This window comes from Ovis aries, chromosome 23 (genome assembly GCF_016772045.2).
Source record: "Ovis aries strain OAR_USU_Benz2616 breed Rambouillet chromosome 23, ARS-UI_Ramb_v3.0, whole genome shotgun sequence".
Lineage (NCBI taxonomy): Eukaryota > Metazoa > Chordata > Mammalia > Artiodactyla > Bovidae > Ovis > Ovis aries.
In genome coordinates, this window is record NC_056076.1 from 3,895,358 (window position 1) to 3,917,500 (window position 22,143).

At 39.0% G+C, this 22,143-nt stretch overlaps 1 protein-coding gene across 3 annotated transcripts in view; it reads right to left on the bottom strand.

Moving 5' to 3' along the window:
* Positions 1 to 22,143, bottom strand: part of ZNF407 (zinc finger protein 407) — a 385,214-nt gene that overhangs the window by 135,087 nt on the left and 227,984 nt on the right. For all 3 annotated transcript variants that reach the window (XM_015103570.4, XM_042239168.2, XM_042239169.2), the window contains exons 6-7: positions 19,744 to 19,827; positions 11,411 to 11,531 (exon numbers count right to left, since the gene is read on the bottom strand). In XM_015103570.4, the coding sequence (XP_014959056.3) occupies positions 11,411 to 11,531; positions 19,744 to 19,827 (205 nt within the window). The remainder of the gene's footprint in view (positions 1 to 11,410; positions 11,532 to 19,743; positions 19,828 to 22,143) is intronic.

The following is a 22,143-nucleotide window of genomic DNA, read 5'->3' on the forward strand; positions in this document are numbered from 1 at the left end:
AACACACCATGCTTTAGAAGGCTGTTGTGTTAAAAATGGATGCAAGGAAGGTAGAATATGTCTGTGCGGGTACATAGTTGAAAATAAAGCGCCCATGACAAGAAGTAAGATTTGGATTGTGTAACCTTTACATTCATAGCGTTGCTTACACAGCTCATATGAAATCAGTAATTGGGAGGAACACGTAACTTTATGCGTGTGTGTGTGTGGGGGGTGTGTGTGTGTGTCTGTATATATGCTGATGTTATCCATATATTTCCCAGGCACACAGATCCTTGAATCTGAGGGTGCACTTTCAATGACACACTTACTCACTGCCACTCCTCTGTTGTGTCTTTGAGAACCTTCTTAAGAAAGCTGTGTTAGCCGATAGGACGGAAGCTGCCCCAACTGTTCTAATAACACACGGTAGCCAATGCTAAAATGAACCTACCTCAGGGGCACTATGCTGATCACTTCTATTGCCTTCATGTACTCACAGAAATGGTGCCAAAAATTTATGGCAAGATGTCTGGAACTATCTCAATTTGCAAAGGGAAAAGCACTTTTCATTTTTAAAGGTGAAAGACAAGCTAAAACCAAATTCTGAGATGCAGCCATAACCCTCCTGTGGAACTCAAGTTTATAATAAAACAAAGCAGCGAAAATGCCTATAGAATCAAAGGAAACCCAAACAGAATGCGAGTGAATGCAAAAGAAAAGCATACGTCAACTTGTGGAGCAATACAGATGACTTATTTCCACTTTTTAGTGGTTTAGTGCAACTGACACCAACACGCAGCAGTTATAATATACCCTAAGTCATGGAAACAAATCATGCACCCTATCTCACCCTGCGGAGTGATATATTTGCTTCTCTTTCCATGCCATACACACACTAACTCCACTGCCTCATGGTCCTTATTATTACGTTTCTCTTGGTAGGACCATTCCAGTCAAGTTATATGTTTCTAGAAATATGACAATTTGAAGAAGGCAGGGATCAATCTACAATGGGGTGAAACAGAAGCTTTAGTACAAATGGACATAAAGAATATAATTAAAGCTGTGATTGATAAGAGTTTTACCATATTTGTGATTACTAATGAAGTCACACAAATGAAGGTAAAACAAACAGAAAGGGTTGTATATACACATGGGCGTCATCATAGTAAACGCCTGTGAGTTTCCACAGACTTCTGACGTCACTAGAGGGGCCTGTTAGATGTGCCAGTCTTAGAGAAGTCCTCAACCATGAGCAAAACTGTTTAGAGTGAGTCACAGAAAAGAAAACACACTTTAAAAGATGACATTTAGATGACTGTTGGTTAAATGGTCACCCTCAATTGTGCCAAGCAAAATTTTGAATTACATCTAACAGTGAGAGCAGTGCAATCTTTTGTGGAAATAAATTCTCCGTAAAAAGCAAATAAAATCCCAGGACTGGGCGTATACATAGGGGAGAGCAGAGCAATCCCATGACACAATTTCTGTGCTGTTTAATTCAAAACTCTGACCACAACAAATTTAAATTTAGCATTATGCAGTGTCCCCAAATGTGGGAGCATTGTCACGGCAGTTGGGCGCAGAGGTTCAGAGGTGTGAAGCTGGACTTCTCCAATGCAAGAGAGAGGCATGGCTGATGCCTCAATGTTATTATCAGGCCCCCCGACCTGTCACAAAACCCTCAGCTGACATGCGCCATCTGAGTCACCAGGTAGAGTTCAGGCATTGTTCATCGTCACTGTTTCAGCTGGCTCCTTCACCGTGGCATCTAAGTATATAAGTAGCATTTTAAAAACAATCTTAAAGAAGCAAATGAAAACAAACACTCAAATACACCATGACTGAGCTCTCTGCTCTGGTTTCTCCCCACAGCCTCACCTGTGACCACGCGTGTGCTTTCTGTTCCTACGCCCATGCTGGATCTGGGCTCCTGCAGAAAACCTCTGGGAGCTGAGGCAGGTGTCCTGTCCCAGGGGCTCCTTTCTGCTGCCCAAGGTCCCTTCCACTACTGGAAGGCTACTGCTCCGTCTCTCCAACACCTGCTCTTTGCCCCTCTGTTTCACCACGTTTTCCAAGGGAGATACCAATTGCATGAATGCTTTCAGGTCCATGAACATCAGCACTGACCTACACATTTCCTGGCTTGTTTCCATGTGGGCATCCAAGGGCATTTCAAAGTCATTTCAAAGCCAACCCACACTCGCCATCACTTTGCCAAAGGGGTCTCTCTCCTCCAGGGGTGAGGACCCGGTGAGTGACCGCCACTCACTGAGCAGGCCCAGCTGCAGCATCGAAAGGATGGCGCATCTTTCTGTCACTCGGTCCCCAAAGTCATCCATTTGGTCACCGTGTTCACTGGCCCTCCTAACAAGTGCTGAGATCAGCCTCTCTCTACGCCCATTATGGCTACCACGTTGGTTTAGGGTTAGTCGTTTATTATTTCTGCCTGCACCTTCGCAATTGTCTTTCAGATGTTCTCCCAACTTCTGCTGTGTCCCTCTCTGGCTCCTCATTTGTACTGCAGCAGTGACTATTGCAAAGCAAAATATGAATATGTCAGTCTCCTCCTTAATATTCTCCACTATCTACACACTCACTGCCTTTGGGATAAGAAGCAAAATACCTGGCATGGACTCAGCTTCCCGGACGTCCTGCCCCCGTCCCCACACAATCCCATCGGCCCTACAATCCAGGCTTGCTGATGGGAGATGATCTAAAACCAAGCAAAAACTATAATTTGGGAGAGGGAAGTGAGGCAGAACTCTACTTTTTATTACAGTAAAGATATTTGAGGTTTTTAGAACAAAACAAATTTCTCAGATCTAAGTGCCAACCAATTTCTACTTCAAATAATTAAATCTAAGAGATCAACTGATTTATTCAAGCACAAGCAAGCACTAAAAACTTATCACATTTTTCCTCTATGGAAAACTCTAATTTGTTTTATGACATTTCATGTATTTCTTAAAAGTTGTAACTCAAGATGAAAAAACAAAACATAAACGAGGAAGAAAGGACTGAGCATATTTAGCCAACGTGCTTCTCACAAGCAGGAAAAAGTCAACAGAGGATTTGTGCCACACTCTCTTGATTAACAACGGAAAGAAGTGTGAGAGAGAAAAGATGTCATCTTGTTTTTACAGACATTCTTAACCTAAAGCCAAAACATGCACTGGCGCTACCAAGACGGCAGCATCTTATTCCACCCAAGGGCTCTGATGTCTACAAGGCATGCTGGTAGGGAAGCTTGTTCATACACATGCTGCATCGCCACTGCCTGCTCATTCCCAGGTTCCCTTTCTCTTCTTTCCCTTCTTTCTTCCAGAATTTTTTTTTAGCAGTCCCTAGAGGGGCAATATTTCAGAATTCGTTGAAACAAAGGATCCAAAAGCAAAATGAAATAACTAATATCTTGGCATTCTCATTGAACTCACGACAGGTGGTAAAACTGCTATACACCTCAAAGGTATCCTGTTCTATTATTTTCTCTCGACTCCACAACTGAGTTTGTTAAATTCAACCACACAACCAGAAGGGTGTGCCTAATGTTCTTCCAACTGTTATTCTAGATAATCCTGGTGATTACAGAGTTTTCCTAACAAGCTTATGTTGTATGAGCCTCTACTGCCGGGAGATATAGATAGTTACACTGTGAAGTGTTTTGTTGTGTGATAATAGCTCTAGTGTCTGAGGAATAACTTATTATGCAAGAGATTATTGCCCAAAAAAATATTTTCTATTTTTTTCATCTCTAAGGTCTTTCTTTCTACCACAATATATATAGATATATCTAACTACCACCCAAGGGACTGTCCATAGTAATTCCTTGTAGAAAGACCATCCCCAAAGATAGCGCTGGTCCCTTCTATAATGACTGGATGTGGGATTCAGAGCCAGCAGGTTAAATAAACATGTTTATCTGGATTCTACTTTAAGAGATAGCAAAGGGAATGTATGGTCACTTTGTGTTCAAAAGGGCTCTTCTAATTAATCTGTGATCTCAATGCCTATTTCAGCTACATCAACAAACAAAACAACTTAAAACTTGTGTGATAAACAAAACAAATTACCTGAGACTTTTCTCCCTTTTAAAGGCATATAAACCAATTTGTAAATTTTAATACTATGAAATCTATGTTTTTAGGTCTACAGATTTTTTTATACTTAAATGAGTTTTGTCAGATGAAAATTAATTTGCCAACAGTAACTAAAGGCCTGTCACAAATACTGTGCTATATTAGCACACAGCCTTAGATAAAAATTTGTAAAAGTCTGTATTATGGGTGTCTTAGGGCAAACAAGAAAAGTTTGAGTAAAATATGCTATGGATAAAAATAACATTAGATATATACCTTACAGAAAATACAAAACCAAATCCAAACTACAGTTAGAGCTATTGAGGTTTTTTTTTTTTTTTTAATTTGCTAATGAAACAGAAAATTAGGCAATATTTGTTTGGAAAGAATTTAACTTCTATTGAAACAGAAATGCTAGGAATAAAAAAAATACATTTACATACAGTCCAACTTTCATAATTAGGACAAAAACCTTAAAATACAATTATGCTTCTTCTTAGGGAACCCCTCAAAAGATGCCATGGCAACTTACCAGAAACATCTACTTCACGAGAAAGAACAGTATACCTCCAGGAAGTACCACCTTTACACCTGCTAGGAGAATCTTCCTAACCAATATTTACGCTGCCAACAACCGAATTTGGTTCCACAAGCCAGCCATGTACTGACATCTACCTGTGACTCGCTGAACTGTGTGAAGGCGGCGGGAAGGAACAGGCCGTCCGCCACGACGGGCACTGAACACACAGCACAGGAGATACAGCCAGCTCCCACAAACCGGGGAGTGCCTTGGAATCGTTATCCCAAGAGAAGTCTGTAAAGTGACTGGACTGAGGCTTTCAGCCGAGGACATCTGCTTCCTCATTCCAGTAATCGATGAGCAGTACTCTTATTTTAGAATAGAATAGATCGAGCCCAGGTCTTCCACATTGCAGGCGATTCTTTACCAGCTAAGCCACCAGGGAAGAGAAATATAAAGAGAAAACAGACTTGATACAAATGAAATAGTACTGACTGGTATGTTTTATTTATTTCTGTTTGTTTTTTGTGAGAATATTTAAGTTCTACTCTCTTCACTAATTCCAAGTATTCAAAATACTTTATCACTGAATGTCATCATGCAGTGCATTAGCTCTTCAGACCTTATTCATCTGATAACTGAAATGTTCATACTCTTTTACCCACCTCTCCCTACTTTGCTCACTCCCTAGCAACTACTTTTCTGCTATTTTTTGACTTTTTCTCTTTTTTTAAGCTTCCGTACATTAAGTGATATCATGCAATACTAGTCTTTCTTTGTCTGGTTTATTCCACTGACAAAAATAGTTTTCAATTTGAATTTGGTTCTGATATAACTAGGCTTTTGGCATCGGTCAAATTGCTTCAACTATAAATTATATCTATTATGAATACTAGATATTTTCAATTATTTTTATGTAATATCATTATTCTTTAAGAACTTAATGTCACCCAAAAGAAACAAATGCAACCTCTGATTCTTCAGAAAAAGAAACAAGTGTTGTTCATTTTGGTATGTATAATTCCCCTTCTCTCTCGGTATAAATGCTGTTCTGCTACAAAGATGAAAACCGATTTTTTCTCCTTGGTATTATTATTCGGGACAAACCCAAGTTTGACCCATCTACTGCTTCTCCTGCTACTGCCTATGAACCTGCACAGGAAACCAAAGGAGAACTGGAACCCTCAGGGAGTCCCCAACAGGGAGGCGGTGATCCCTGCAGAGCATGTCCTCCAGCCAGGATGCTACAAAGGGCAGAACAATGATCCATCGTATGTGAGGCCTTAGCACCTTCTTACTTCGTGAAGCATAATACACGTGAAATGTTAAAAGGTGTTTTTTTTTGACAAAAATTTTCTAGGACACACACACATATTTCAAATGGTTGTGACAGACACTAAATTCTACCCAGTCCAGTCACATGTGTAAAAACAGCGAATTTGATCATAAGAAACATTAAACAAAGTATTTAGAAGAGTAATAAAAGAGATGTTAGGGGATATCCCAGAAAGCACATTTCTTGTTGAGACTCCACTACTTGGGTCAAAGGCTACATCAAACATTCTTAGCCTGCTCTCATCCAAAAGAAATGAAAACTCTTGAGATCAAAACCTAATGTATTAATGATTCTATGGAATACAAGCCAATCATGTATTCTTGGAATACATGATCTTGGAATGTACTGAATACATGAGCCAATCATGATCTTGGAATATCAGCCAAGGGCAAGTAAGCCATCAGGTAAGAAAACGAATCAAAGTTTATGTCCAAGTTTAGCAAAGAAAGAGGGGTAAACAGTTAACATGAGGCAGGAATTATAAATTTTATTCCTCAGCGCTATGATATGTCATATTTCTAACTGAAGTTATAATTTCAAATAATAATAAAAATAGTGAACAAAATAAAAAAGTAGAACAGTAAAAAGCTTCTCAAAGTGTATAACACTGGAAGTATTAAGGCATACAGTTGAGAAAAAATCTGTCTTAGGAAACAATGAACAGGTTCCAAGATCAATAACAGAGACGTAGGAAGTAAATGTGGAGAAGGCACCCCACTCCAGTACTCTTGCCTGGAAAATCCCATGGACGGAGGAGCCTGGTAGGCTGCAGTCCATGGGGTCGCTAAGAGTCGGACACGACTGATCGACTTCACTTCGACTTTTCACTTTCATGCATTGGAGAAGGAAATGGCAACGCACTCCAGTGTTCTTGCCTCGAGAATCCCAGGAATGGTGGGGCCTGATGGCCTGCCATCTATGGGGTCGCACAGAGTCGGACACGACTGAAGCAACTTAGCAGCAGCAGTAAGTAAATGATCAAACTGGTGGAGTCTGGCCTCAACTTGGTTTTCTTTAATTTACTAAATGATATTCAAAGTATAATATAAGACTATTCTTGATATTTTTAATACCACAGATAGTATTTTGTTATATTTTACGACTTATCGTGGTTTATACATTTATGGTTAATATGCATTTACTGTATTTTCTCCATAAATCTTAAACTATGGAAGCCAATGAGAAGGTGAGTTTCATGTAAAAAAAAGTCCAATTATGGCCAACACAGTGCAAGTCATCTAATCTCATGTGAAGCCAGCATCATCAGTGAAACAGAGTATAGCTCAATATTAATAAACTCCATGGGGAAATAAGGACTTACATTATTAGAAAGGGTACTTAGTATAACATATTAGAGTTTTTTCTATTTCTCTCATTAATATAGAAGTGACAGTTAATATATAACAAAAAACAAAAATATAGAAAAATTTTAGATTGTTTCCAAGTTAATGTAGAAAAAAATCTAAAGAATTTCCTGTATAAATAATATGGCAGAACAATGCTATGAGTCTAAATTTAAACTTCAAAATATTAATGAATACTAATTAATGGTTTAAAAGTTTTGAAGCAATGATGGAATATACTGATCTGTAATGAATTAGAATTTTGGATATATCAGACAGTAAAAGCTTAGGAAAAGGGTACATGTTTATATCTAAACAGAATGAGATGTCATTGCCTAAATTAATAATGCAAACTTGAAAAATAGCCCCAGGTTCAAAAGACCAATTATAAAATTCTCTTGTAAACAAATCTATATTCACATTTTTCATGAATAATTATAACTACTAGTATTTCTATACTAATGTTCAATTTGTAAAATGAAAAAATATATTTTCTAATGAAATTTAAATAATACTTTCATTTCTAATGATGGCAACTTACCTGCAAATAAGCACTAATAATGACAATGATAGAAATACTCTACAGGAATAACTTTTATCTATTTATACTAAGCAGAAAAAAATCTAAACATAAAAAAGTATTTAAATATTTAAGCAACAAAATATTATGAAAAGGCAGTGATAAGACAAATATGACCATATCTTCTCGGGAAATATGTGATCATCTTATACATATTTTTATTCTATAGAAATCACACATACTCCAATTTATTTACCTTGTGAAAGAAGATACTTTCTTTGTTGTTGTGAGGTAGACCTGGTAAGCAGTTTGTTCTTCCTATGCTGTGTAGTTAAAACAGTCTTCATGAAGTTAACCATATGCTCATTTAGAAATCTTATTTTCATCAGTTAGAAAACAAAAAGGTCTGCTGAAAAGCCTACATTTCATTCACAGTTCCTAACTTTAAGAGTATTCACATATTTGGAAGTTTTTTTTTCACTCCTGGTCAAGTTAGCTGGGCTTTGTCTATTTAGTGAAAGTAAATCTAACCATGTACACACAGAAGATAAAACTGTCATAAGAACAGAAACTGTTGAAACCATTTACTTTCAATAACATTCAATTTAAAAGGTTTAAATGAGGACAAAATCACCATTTTATCAAGGACTTACAGCATTTCAAAGGAAATTTGAGAGTGATCACTAGGCATAAATGTCCTGAGTATTAATTCACAGGACAGTAACAACAGTCTTAGAATACACCAGCTCCTCTTCTCGCCGAGCTCAAAGAGGTATGGAAAGGATGGGATCCAGTTAGCGCAAACGCACTGCTCAGTGGAAGTGATGCTGTCTCAAGGAGGTAATTCAAGTAGGGGAACAAGTAGTACAGCCTCAGCCTTGGCAAAAGTATATGATTTCACACCAAGAAAGCCTAACATACTTAGAAATATGTTTCTGCATACAGAGACCCAACCAAAACACAGTACTAACCAGCAAACAAAATTCACACCCCCATCTGGGTACCAACAGCCTGAAAGCATATTTCTACAAATTTCCTCCAAAAAAATTGTATACTGTGCACAAAGATATAGGTTGAAGTACTTTTGGAGCAAAAACCTGAAAACTGTATGACTGTCTAAAAATTTAATAAAAGTTATTGTTATCAATCTAAATTGAGGCCATGCAAATATTAAAATTATAATGAAGGAAAGTGCAGTTTTCAGACCAGGTCTTTTGAAAGTTTAAGGTAGTTCAGCCATTACCTAATGATTAACTTTTTTTAACTTGAAAAACTGTAGAAAAAAAAAAAACCTCCATCATGGCAAGTATTATAAATAAATTTGAACACACTAACAACCTTCAGGGCACTGAAACTCTTGCATTACCTCACTGAACAGTATCTGGAAATGGTCAGGTCAAGTAAAGCCTACAGCCACCTGAAGTCCCAACTGGAGATAAGAATGAAAACAAGGGCTCTGGACAAGTGACCTCAGTCTGTTCCTACCATACGTCAGCAGCGCTTCTGTAAACTGGTACTCAAACCACATGTCTTTCAGAAACGAGTAAGAGGCTGAACGACCTTAGTGAGCCCTGAGCCTCACGGAGCCCAAGTTCCTGACTACGCAGCCCTGCTGAGTGCTCTCTCCAAAGTCATAAACGGGACACGGAGGCTAATGCAACAGCAACTGTGTGCAGTAACCTCTCCCACTGGAGAACTTTCTGCTTATCAAGAGGCTTCTGCGATATTTGTCAGTGCTATAGTAAGTGACTACTGCAGAGTGCAGCTCTGAAACCTGTAACGGGCAGATACCACTTTTATCTATTTTATATATGGGGTCTGTATAAGATCGTGTCTAAAGTAACAGTTCTGCAACTTAAAAATTGTTGTTTGAAACCACAGTTATACAGGATAAATGAAATAAGGTGGTTATACAATTTTAGTGTGAAAATTAAAATTGATCATGAAAGAAACAACTAAAGAAAAAAAAAAAGATTCAAAATTTAGGCATAAAGTGCAGACTGAAAGAATAAAATCCTAACAGCTAAAACTGATAATCACCAACTCAATGGACATGAGTTTGACAAACTCTGGGAGATAGTGAAGGACAGGAAAGCCGGGCATGCTGCAGGCCACAGGGTTGCAAAGAGTGGGACACAACTTAGAGACTGAACAAGAGTTATAATTAAGGGAAACTTTATATAAATTTGTAATTGCTTCCATATTTTATAGGAAAGGCAACTACAACATAACCTCTTTAATAAAATAAAATAGCATTTAATACACTGTGCTTTTTAAAGAATTCATATTATCAGAGTTTTAAATTTTCTATGCCTATCTCTATTTGGATCACCAGTTTACCAAATTTCAAAGATACTACCAGTTTAGTGTTAGGCAAAAAACAGAACTGACAAAAAGCTGAAGGAATGAATAATTGATGAATGAAATATATCTGTAATATCTCTGCACTATTAGATGACCTTCGACAGAAAACTTAATGCAATAATGAGGCTAATAATAGGGATTGTGGCAATACATTTACTGAATGCACAGGCTACATGTGCAGGAATAACAAAAATCTATGTTTTTACAAAGTCTGCAGGTTAAGGTGGAGATCCCAATACGTCATAGGGCAGGCTGCACTGAAGAACTGCCCCCAATACTTCCATTTCTCCATGCACAATGGGTCCATGAGACCTTCAGCCCCACGTTTGGCTGATGGAGGCCCTAGGAAGATGGCCCTTGGCTGAGTGCACACCCCGTGGTGTCTCACAGGCCACAGTGAGCTCCGAGCACGCTCACGGGCTCCCTGCATAGCGTGATCCAGTCGCAACCCCCATGCCCACTGCACTATCCCCCACGCCCTGGCTGCACGGAACTTGTCACAGAGTAAAAGGGTCACCCTGCACTCCTGCCTCTGCACGCCTGTGCCCTGCAGCCTCTGTGAAGTCACTCTGCAACCTGGCAGATGACAGCCACTGGGGCCTCCGCAAGTGGATGGAGCACTCGTCACCAACACGCTGTCAGCATGGGAACGCCACACTGTGCTGAACCGCCAGCATCGGTGTAGAACACGCATGTGTCTGTAAGTTCTACATCTTCTAAGCCGTGGCTGAAAGACTCTCTACTCCAACAGGACTGAGCTTGCTCCTTCTCTATGCACTCCCCTGGCCTTTTCAAGTGACACCAAACTCTACAAGTATTTACAAGACATTACAAGACGCCCATTATGCTACAATATCCTTAACGGCAGAAAACATCTCTTACATTATCTTCACTGTGTAAATGAGTGCCTCACTCACAGTAGCCGAGATGCCATGGGTATTGAATAATTGATTAATTGGATGATTCCTTACTTTGAGCAAAGAAAGGAAATCACTTGAATGTCAGGTGTACCAATGGATTAGAAAACCAAAATGTAAGATTACAAAAAATGTAAAGAGAATTTTACATTTTGAAAAAGAGTCACCAAAATTAGGTGGTATAATAAACTCCCAACCTAATATGTGAATCATGTTTAAATCATTGTAATTCACGCTCACCAAAAAAAAAAAAAAACAAAACCCAACAATTCATTGATGGCGAATTTATAGGATTCTCACCCACCATGATGACACACTTGATTACGCCTGCTTCACAGTGAGTCATTACCTGTAATCGCACCAGGGGCATCTGTAGGGTTTCTCTCCTGTGTGTACCCGCTTGTGCCGTGTCAGGTGAGACTGGGTCGTGGAAGCAAAGTTACACTCGTCACATTTGAAAGGTTTTTCTCCTGTAATAAATCAAGAAGGATTATACATTCCAACTACAAAAATTGGAAATGAAGAGCTTAATCTGTTATTAACAATTGAAAAGACATTTTTTCCATGAAATTTTAAGATCACACATATGTAGGATTTTTGAACATTTATTTGTAGAGTGAGAACCATTAATTTTTATTTCTCTATTAGAACAGAAGCAAGATATTGATCATGTATTCAAACATAACTTACACAAACAGTAATCTAAATTGCCTAATCTAAACAGAAACATAAAGCAAAGTACTCATCCACATAAAAATATAAATATCTGGTTTCACACTGGAATTTGGAATCCTTTAACACACTATGTTAAATTAGACCTATTACAAAAGTTTCAGTGAGCTTAAAACCACAGAAAAATATGTAACAAAAATATACTTTGAATATATAGTATAAAACTTAACTAAAATCTTGAAATTAAATAAGAAAAAAACAAAACCAAGCTACAAATTGACACCAGTTTAAAAACTTTTAGAAGCTAAGAGAAATTATAATTCACTAAGTTGAGTAAAAGGTAAAGAGGCCTCAAAGAAACATCTGACATAGTATTTAACAGCACCATAAACTTCACCTTCCTTGTATAGACACACCAGTGTGTGTGCTAAGTCATTTAGTCGTGTCCGACTCTTCTGGGACCTCATGGACTGCAGCCCTCCAGGTTCCTCTGTCCATGGGATTTCCCAGACAAGAATACTGGAGTGGGCTTCCATTTCCTCCTCCAGGGGATCAACCCAGGGATCGAACCCTTGTCTCCTGGGTCTCCTGCATTGGCAGGTGGATTCTCTACCACTGAGCGGCCACAGAAGCCTTTAGATACACCAGCTTCATCTGCAGACACAGTTCAGCCCTGGGGTGGTTCAAAGGCCTGCTCAGGACTCATGCCTCTCTGATTGATACGATTTTCTCCACACACACAAACTCAAAGAAGTCAGGTCCAGTCAGTTTTTATAATTTCACTAGCTACACTGGCTGGTGAGTACCTGAGATGGGGTGATTTCATTTTCATTAGTGTAAATTTAAACTTAAAAACTGATACTGAATTTACTTGTTTAAAAAAATGTTTTAAGTCTGGAACAGCTTGGGAAAGAGAATCTACTTTTCAATATGCGAAGTTTATCATAACTTAAACAGAGATAATGAATTTAAAGACAAAAAACTGGCCTCTGCCTTGAGATGTCCTAGAAGTGAAAAATATACACAAAATTTCAAACTCCTGGGCAGGGGGGTAGTCGCATGGGGGGAGATAAAATAGGTAAGAACATTATATTGACTTCATGTTGAAGTGATAATGATTTGCATATATTTGGTTGGATTATTTATTTATAGAATATAATTTCCCCTATTATTTTTCCCTGTATGACTGCTGGGAAGCTTAAAAGATGTGTGAAGCTCACATTACATACAAACTAGAGGAAACTCACCATCTCTTCCCCAAAATCACAGTTGTGATGTTCACAAATGCTCTTGTTAATTGACGTTATTCCTAAGAAACTTTACACATAGGATGGATTAATTTTACAAATGTTCAATACTCCACTTACTTCTCAAGTTTTCATTAATAGTTTTATAAGCATACTAGCATATAGAAAATAAGCGATCAAAGAGCTTGGTTTACAATTGCTCTGCATCTATTCAGCCAGCCAACAGCTCTACGTCTGCTTGAAAATCAGAGTGTTTAGAAATACATCCTACATTCTCCTGTTTGTATGGTCCTGCTCATCAGTTTAGTTCAGTTCAGTTCAGTTGCTCAGTCGTGTCCGAATATTTGGGACCCCATGAACTGCAGCATGCCAGGCCTCCCTGTCCATCAGCAACTCTCGGAGTTCACTCAGACTCACGTCCATCGAGTCAGTGATGCCATCCAGCCATCTCATCCTCAGTCGTCCCCTTCTCCTCCTGCCCCCAATCCCTCGCAGCATGAAAGTATTTTCCAATAAGTCAACTCTTCGCATGAGTGGCCAAAGCACTGGAGTTTTAGCTTTAGCATCATTCCTTCCAAAGAAATCTCAGGGCTGATCTCCTTCAGAATGGACTGGTTGGATCTCCTTGCAGTCCAAGGGACTCTCAAGAGTCTTCTCCAACACCACAGTTCAAAAGCATCAGTTCTTCAGCGCTCAGCCTTCTTCACAGTCCAACTCTCACATCCATACATGACTACTGGAAAACCATAGCCTTGACTAGACGGACCTTTGTTGGCAAAGTAATGTCTCTGCTTTTGAATATGCTATCTAGGTTGGTCATAACTTTTCTTCCAAGGAGTAAGCGTCTTTTAATTTCATGGCTGCAGTCACCATCTGCAGTGATTTTGGAGCCGCGAAAAATAAAGTCTGACACTGTTTCCCCATCTATTTGCCATGAAGTAATGGGACCAGATGCCATGATCTTCGTTTTCTGAATGTTGAGCTTTAAGCCAACTTTTTCACTCTCCACTTTTACTTTCATCAAGAGGCTTTTGAGTTCCTCTTCACTTTCTGCCATACGGGTGGTGTCATCTGCATATCTAAGGTTATTGATATTTCTCCCGGCAATCTTGATTCCAGCTTGTGTTTCTTCCAGTCCAGCGTTTCTCATGATGTACTCTGCATAGAAGTTAAATAAGCAGGGTGACAATATATAGCCTTGACGTACTCCTTTTCCTATTTGGAACCAGTTTGTTGTTCCATGTCCAGTTCTAACTGTTGCTTCCTGACCTGCATACAGATTTCTCAAGAGGCAGGTTAGGTGGTCTGGTATTCCCATCTCTTTCAGAATTTTCCACAGTTTATTGTGATCCACACAGTCAAAGGCTTTGGCATAGTCAATAAAGGAGAAGTAGATGTTTTTCTGGAACTCTCTTGCTTTTCCCATGATCCAGCGGATGTTGGCAATCTGATCTCTGGTTCCTCTGCCTTTTCTAAAACCAGCTTGAACATCAGGAAGTTCACGGTTCATGTATTGCTGAAGCCTAGCTTGGAGAATTTTGAGCATTACTTTACTAGAGTGTGAGATGAGTGCAATTGTGCGGTAGTTTGAGCATTCTTTGGCATTGCCTTTCTTTGGGATTGGAATGAAAACGGCTTTTCCAGTCCTGTGGCCACTGTTGAGTTTTCCAAATTTGCTGGCATATTGAGTGCAGCACTTTCACAGCATCATCCTTCAGGATTTGGAATAGCTCAACTGGAATTCCATCACCTCCACTAGCTTTGTTCGTAGTGATGCTTTCTAAGGCCCACTTGACTTCACATTCCAAGATGTCTGGTTCTAGATGAGTGATCACACCATTGTGATTATCCGGGTTGTGAAGATCCTTTTAGTACAGTTCTTCTGTGTATTCTTGCCATCTCTTCTTAATATCTTCTGCCTCTGTTTCATCCACACCATTTCTGTCCTTTATCGAGCCCACCTTTACATGAAATGTTCCCTTGATATCTCTAATTTTCTTGAAGAGATCTCTAGTCTTTCCCATTCTGTTGTTTTCCTCTAGTTCTTTGCACTGATCACTGAAGAAGGCTTTCTTATCTCTTCTTGCTATTCTTTGGAACTCTGCATTCAGATGCTTGTATCTTTCCTTTTCTCCTTGGCTTTTCACTTCTCTTCTTTTCGCAGCCATTTGTAAGGCTTCCCCAGACAGCCATTTTGCTTTTTTGCATTTATTTTCCATGGGTATGGTCTTGATCCCTATCTCCTGTACAATGTCAGGAGCCTCATTCCATAGTTCATCAGGCACTCTATCAGATCTAGGCCCTTAAATCTATTTCTCACTTCCACTGTATAATCATAAGGGATCTGATTTAGGTCATACCTGAATGGTCTAGCGGTTTTCCCTACTTTCTTCAATTTAAGTCTGAATTTGGTAATAAGGAGTTCATGATCTGAGCCACAGTCAGCTCCTGGTCTTGTTTTTGTTGACTGTATAGAGCTTCTCCATCTTTTGCTGCAGAGAATATAATCAATCTGATTTCGGTGTTGACCACCTGGTGATGTCCATGTGTAGAGTCTTCTCTTGTGTTGTTGGAAGATAAGAATATTTAATGATGCATACACATTTCATCTGACAGTGTTTTGTCTGTCACTGCAGCCCAGGGCAGTAGTTAAAAGAGACAAAAAGACTTCAATCCCAATTCAGGCTTCTTCATATTTCACTCCCTACCTGGTAACCCCTGAGCAAGACCAGGAGGATAAGACACCAAACACAGAGACAATAGTGAGGATACAAGTAGTTAAGACACAGGTCAGATACTTGGCAGGGTGGCCAATAACCAGTGCTTTCATCGTTATTGGGTTTCTCTGGTGGCTCAGACAGTAAAGAATCTGCCTGCAAGGCAGGAGACCCAGGTTTGATCCCTCAGTTGAAATCCTGTGGAGAAGGAAATGGCAACCCACAGCAGCAATCTTGCCTGGAGAACTCCAAGGACAGAAGAGCCTGGTGGGCCACAGTCCATGGGGTCACAAAGAGTCAGACACAATTGAGCGACTAACATTACACTTCTAGGTCTGTCATAGCTTTCTTTCTAACGAGCAAACAACTTTTAACTTCAAGGCTGCAGTCACTGTCTGCAGTGATTTTGGAGCACAAGGAAATAAAATCTGTCACTGTTTCCCCATCTATTTGCCATGAAGTGATGAGACGAGATGCCATGATCCTAGTTTTTTGAAAGCTGAATTTTAAGCCAACTTTTTCACTTTCCTCTTTCATCCTTATCAAGAGGCTCTTCAGTTTCTCTTTGCTTTTTACCATTAGGGTAATGTCATCTGCATATCTGAGGTTATGGATATTTCTCCTGGCAATCTTGATTCCAGCTTGTGATTTTCCCAGCCCAGCATTTTGCATGATGTATTCTGCATATAAGTTAAATAAGCAGAGTGACAATGTATAGCCTTGTCATAGTCCCTTCACAACTTTGAAACACTCCCTTGTTCCATTTCCAGTTCTAACAGTTGCTTCTTAACCTGCATACAGATTTCTCAGGCGATAGGTAAGGTGGTTTGGTATTCCCATCTCTTTAAGAATTTTCCACAATTTGTTGAGATCCACACAGTCAAACTTTTGCACAGTTAATGAAGCAAAAGTAGATGATTTTCTTAGCTGAAATAATCTGAAGTCCGTAGGAAACTGATATTGTATGCAATAAACTATAAACTGTCTCTTTGTTTAACTTGACAGCACAACAGATTAAACTATGTATTAGAAACCTTAAATAATCTATAAGCTGACAGAGAAAAAATATAATGATCTCAGAATAAACTACATAAAATACCAAGCTTCAGCCACTAAAGAAAGGAAGACTTCAGTATGTCTGGGCTCTTGACAGGAGAAGAACTCTGTGTCCATTTACACAGACTACAGTTTATTCAATCTACACATAACAGTTAATCTGTAACTCACTGATTCTATTACATGTTCAATACTATTATTGGAATATGCCCATCAGTATCTTTTTTTTTAATCCAGAAATAATCATTTCTTCTGGAAATTTCAGGTAATTTCTTCAAGAAAATATACTTCAGAAATATAGAAGTTTGTTAGTCTCAAAACACAGCTAAATAAGTAAGTAAATCAAACTCAATTTCCAGATTATAAAATTTGAAAGAAAAGCATACAAATTTTAAATAAGAATTTCCATTCGGTAATATCTGTGAACTGCATGAAATGAGACAGGTGCACTGATTAACGAAAAGTTTCTGATGGACTCGCCAAACTGGTTTGGTGCACCGGGAACTGTCCCTCTGAATTGTCTGTCATTCTAAAGCCAGAAGGATCAATAAACCTGTGAGATATTAACTACTTGAGTGATGCTATCTGTGAGTCCACAGGGCTCCCTGAACATGTCCTGCTGGTGTAACTTCCTTTCCGCCTGGTTCCCTAACCTAAGAGTTCATGGTAGTTTAGATAGTGTTACTTTTCCTCCTTTCTTGGACAAGCAGAAATCCTGGGCACAATAACCACCAAGGAACAGTCTGCATCTGAGGCTCTGGGGGCAGAGAGTAAAAGGACAGCGGCACCAGAGCGGCTGCGGATGGACAGCAGTGCCCATTTGTGCCACCCATCTGTCAGACAGGCCAGCCCTTCCCCTGGAAGTTCGCTCTGCATTCCTTTGGGCAGGCTGGTGGTTATTAAGCCGGCCAAGACTCTTCAACTACACGTGAGGATCTTCTCCTGTGCCCTTGAATCAAGGGGCTCTGACAGGTGATAAAAGTAAATCTCAGAATGGAAGATGTTTTGTGTCGGCCCCCTGGACAGTCTGTATTGCAGTGGGAGTTATTTACACCATTGGGAATGCTTTTGATGCCTACCCCTTTACAAGCTGATTGTAATTTGGGTGGATACTCTGTGGCAAAAAGGTAAACCATGTCAAGGAGGACCACATCAGAAAACCACAGATTTCCAATGAACCCAGCAAATCTGGCCTTGGAAAAAAGAAAAAAGTGTTGTGTGTTGCTTACATATTATAAATCCAGCATAAAAGCTGAGGGCCTAGACTGAGTTGTAGTAAGCTGTCTGGCTGAAGCAAAGAGTCTTAAGAACTGACTTTGGTATTAAAGAATCATGTTTGATTTGTGCCACAGAGGCAGATAAATGCCAAAAAGACAGATGCCTCTGTCTGCGAGACATTGTCCTATATGGTATAAAGTTAATAGCAAAGTAATAAGGAGCCTCTGGACCTGACATAAAATATAAAGTTGTGCCTGCTCGATGCAGGTTCATGATCGATCACCTGTAAACGCCTGTGATCACAGCCTCACCAGCCCCCCTGCGGGGGAAGAGGCGGTGCCGCCATGCTGGTAATGGGCACACAGGGGGTCCACGACCCCCAGGGCCATGCCAGGCCGAGACCATTAGCACGGCAACAGCTCAGGCATCAAAAAATTCAAAACATTAAGAATCAGAAAACCCCACACGAACACATTCTACCATAAACATTCTCGACTTCTCCCAAATAGTAGCCAAGGGTGATTGCCATCTATTGGGCTCTTCCGCCATCTCTTACACTGAATCTCTAAATCACTGGGTTCAAAAAAACGTGATCATACCCCACGACTGTAAACTTAAAACAGAATTTTCTGTTTACAAAGGTTGAGTTTTCAACATTATGTTAACATTGGACATTTTTCAACTCAATAATTTCCCTTATCCCATATAGAAATTTGAAACATATAAACTTACTATCTAAAAGGAATGGCTAGCATTAATTTTCATTGATCTTATACATAACATAATGGGCATTAAAGTGCCTGTAGTTAACTGTTACATATAACATATCAAGAATCAAAATGCACCATAAACTACGTATTTCATGTATCCTAATTTTATGCCATTTTGAGTATAACTACCAAACTCCACCATTCTCACAGTACCCAGTAAAAATCTAATGCTGTTAGAAATTCTATTACTATATGATTTATCATCTAAACTAGAACACTTGTGAGAGTAAAAAGTGGTTTGACTAATAGTTATGAGGGACATCACCAAAACCCAGCACTGTCCCAGGCACATATAATTCAGAAGTTACTTGTAAGATGTATTACAGCATACTGGTAGGTAATCAACTTTAATAATGTTTAAAACTCTTCATCCTTATGTGTTCTTAACCAAAAGTATTTAGTTTATTTTGTTGAATCACTGCAAATGATCATGGAGGGGAAAAAAATGATTCTCTTCAATGTCCTTTATCTATTTAAGTTGCCTCTTCACTGCCTTCCATTCTTAATCACAAAAAAATCTGAAAAAAGACAGTCCTACAACCACATGTGCTTGTTCCACCTGGCAGAGGGACTGCTGGCTACAAGGTCAGGTAGTTGAAGGCAGGGCTCTAGGTGAGCAGGTGAAAAGCACCTAAGAGGTAGGGTGGGCAGGAACACAGGAGAGACTGACTGAGAGGAGGCAAGCGTGAGAGGAAGACGGATGCCCCGGCCTCACAGAGCACCCAAGGCAGGGTCCTGACCACAGAGAAGCCTCTGGGGTATCCTCAGACACTTTTCCCTCCTGTTTAACCTGAATTGACAGAGGACACCTGATCCCCCAAACACGCAGTAGGCCTACTTCATAGATATATAAAGGCAGATGAATTAAAATCCTATTCAAGCAGAATTTTCAGTAGACCCTCAAGTATACAGATTTACAAAAATCGGGAACACAGGTCATGGAGGGCCCGGAACGAACGCTAGGCCCGCGGGCCTGTGGTGGGGAGGGGCGGCCACACTGACCTGTGTGCTGCCGGCGATGCTTGGTGAGGGCGTGCCGGGTCCCGCCCGCAAAGCCACAGAGGTCACACAGGAATGACTTCTCGCCTGTTGCAACAATAAACAGATGAGGGACTGCAGAGGTCACAGATCATTAAAACATATCTATCAAGGCTTTCAGGGTTACTAATTCCTCCAATCAAATGTTTCCATGTAAATATGTCAAATGGGAATGAAATTACCACTGCGGTTTATTGACTGTGATAAAATCTGAAAAGCACCACTGAACATAATTACATACTTGTCAGACCCATAAAAATTAGCTTTATTATCAATGGAATGGTTTTGTACAACTTCATTTCTGGTAGATGTCTTCCAGATGGGGCTGCTTTATGCACTTGAACAGTTTTTATGCATATCCTGATTTTTTACAATTCCCATACATCTGGCCTTTCTGGGCTGACTAAAGATTGCTTGGAATGGTTAATATACAGTATACATGATTCCGCTTAAATAAAACATATTGAATTTTCTAACAGCTGAAGGAGACTGAATTGGTTCTACCTGATCCTGAGTCTTCTTTAATAACTTCCTACTTAACAATATGAATTAAATGATTTCTCCAAATATACTGAAGATCCCAAGGAACAGTAAAATCTACATTACTCAATACCAATGGCAGTTCAGTGCTGTTTATGTTTCTCGAACTTTCGTGGCATAAAAAAAAGGAAGTCTGGGATTGCTAATGAAATTGTATAAAAACTGCTATCATTATCTTTAATGATAACTCTTGACTGGACAACTATTCAACAATTAGAGACACATTTAGTGGACTTCATATTAGTTAAAAATGTATACAAGCTGATTTTTAAACCATTTTACACAAGCTAACATTCTGCCCTGCAGTTTATAAATGCAACCTCTCTCTCTTCTATAGCATATTCGAGCAATAAGCGCTGGCACCTAGGCAGTCCAGCCCAGAAGGCTCACAAAGAGAAAAGGAGAAGAAAAATGCTAACCTTGGAAAGAGAGGGTCAGTGAAATTAGAAAATACATTTTGAAAATAAAAGAAATCATTTCATCTACTTTACTCATTCAGATATTTAATGCAACAAGTCTTTCAGGGTTCGTGCTCATGTCAGCCTGCTTTGTTCTAAAGCATTTAGGTGTATCACAACAGAAATCTAGCTGGAGGTGTTTTGGAAATGGTAATTGCCTTTTGAAGGTCAGAAAAAATAGTAAATACAGGAAGGCAGAGTAACTTCTGTAATCAAAAAGAGATTTCCCTTTACCTAAGAGCAATGCTAGCTTCTCTAATTTAAATAAACATGTATTAATAGAGTTTTAACCAAATAATGTTTAATCTTATTTCCCAATGGTAAGTTAACATACTCATTGTTACCGTTTATAAATTAAAGCTGAATTTAAGCCCTTTCCCTATCTTTACTTCCCTATTTTGAGGTTAAGTTTATTTCTTGGCATCATTATATCAATATAGAAAAAAAGAATAGAGGAGATGGGCTGTGAAGAATAAAGTTTAATTACAATCATTCAACTAATTATTTAATCAATTTGAAATATAAATCTTTCTAACTAGCTATATTATCAATTAAATAACACTGAAAGTAGACTTTTTTTTTAATCCCAAAAGATAATTTGCTCGTTAATGTTAACATACTACTCTTCATTGAGGCAAAATTGTTCTCTACAGTGTATTCATCACCACAGCTTTGTGGGCATTAACCTTTGTGAGTGTGCAGAAATGTGTACACTGCGGTCCACACACGCACATGCAAGATCAGCACATCTGGTGGTGTGTGGCCAAGAAAAGCTAGTGCTGCACGACCCAGCCAGAGAATCCCTAATGAGGAAGGAGCACCCTTATTATTTCTGGATTTGAGAAGACTATGCTTCCTCTCTCTCGTTTATGAACTTCGCAAACTGCATCTTTCTTATACGATACAAACACTAACAAATGCTCATGAAATGTATGTTTTTACAGCTGTATGTGCTGCATGTATACGTTGTTTTATTTCCTTCCCTATTTTGAGACATGTATAGGCACAAAGACAGAATTATCAATTTTCTATGCAATTTGGTTCTAGATACATTAGTGACCTTGATTTTTTGATGTGTAGGATTTTATCTAGGGTATTAGTCTGCAATGTATTGTATGTCATATTTACCTTGGTGGTTTGATTTGTTTGTCATTCTAAATTCAATTTGCACTTGCCCTATTTTTTTTTTTTTTAAGGGGGAGTTGGATAGTGGGGCAATAGGGTATTTTTCAAGAAAACGATTTTAAGAGAAAACTAACTGCAATAATACACTTGATAAAAAGGGGATTCAGTTAATATGCCATATTTATATGCTAGCAGATTTAATAGGAGAGTTTTCTTAACAACTCGAATTAGTTTCTAGTGT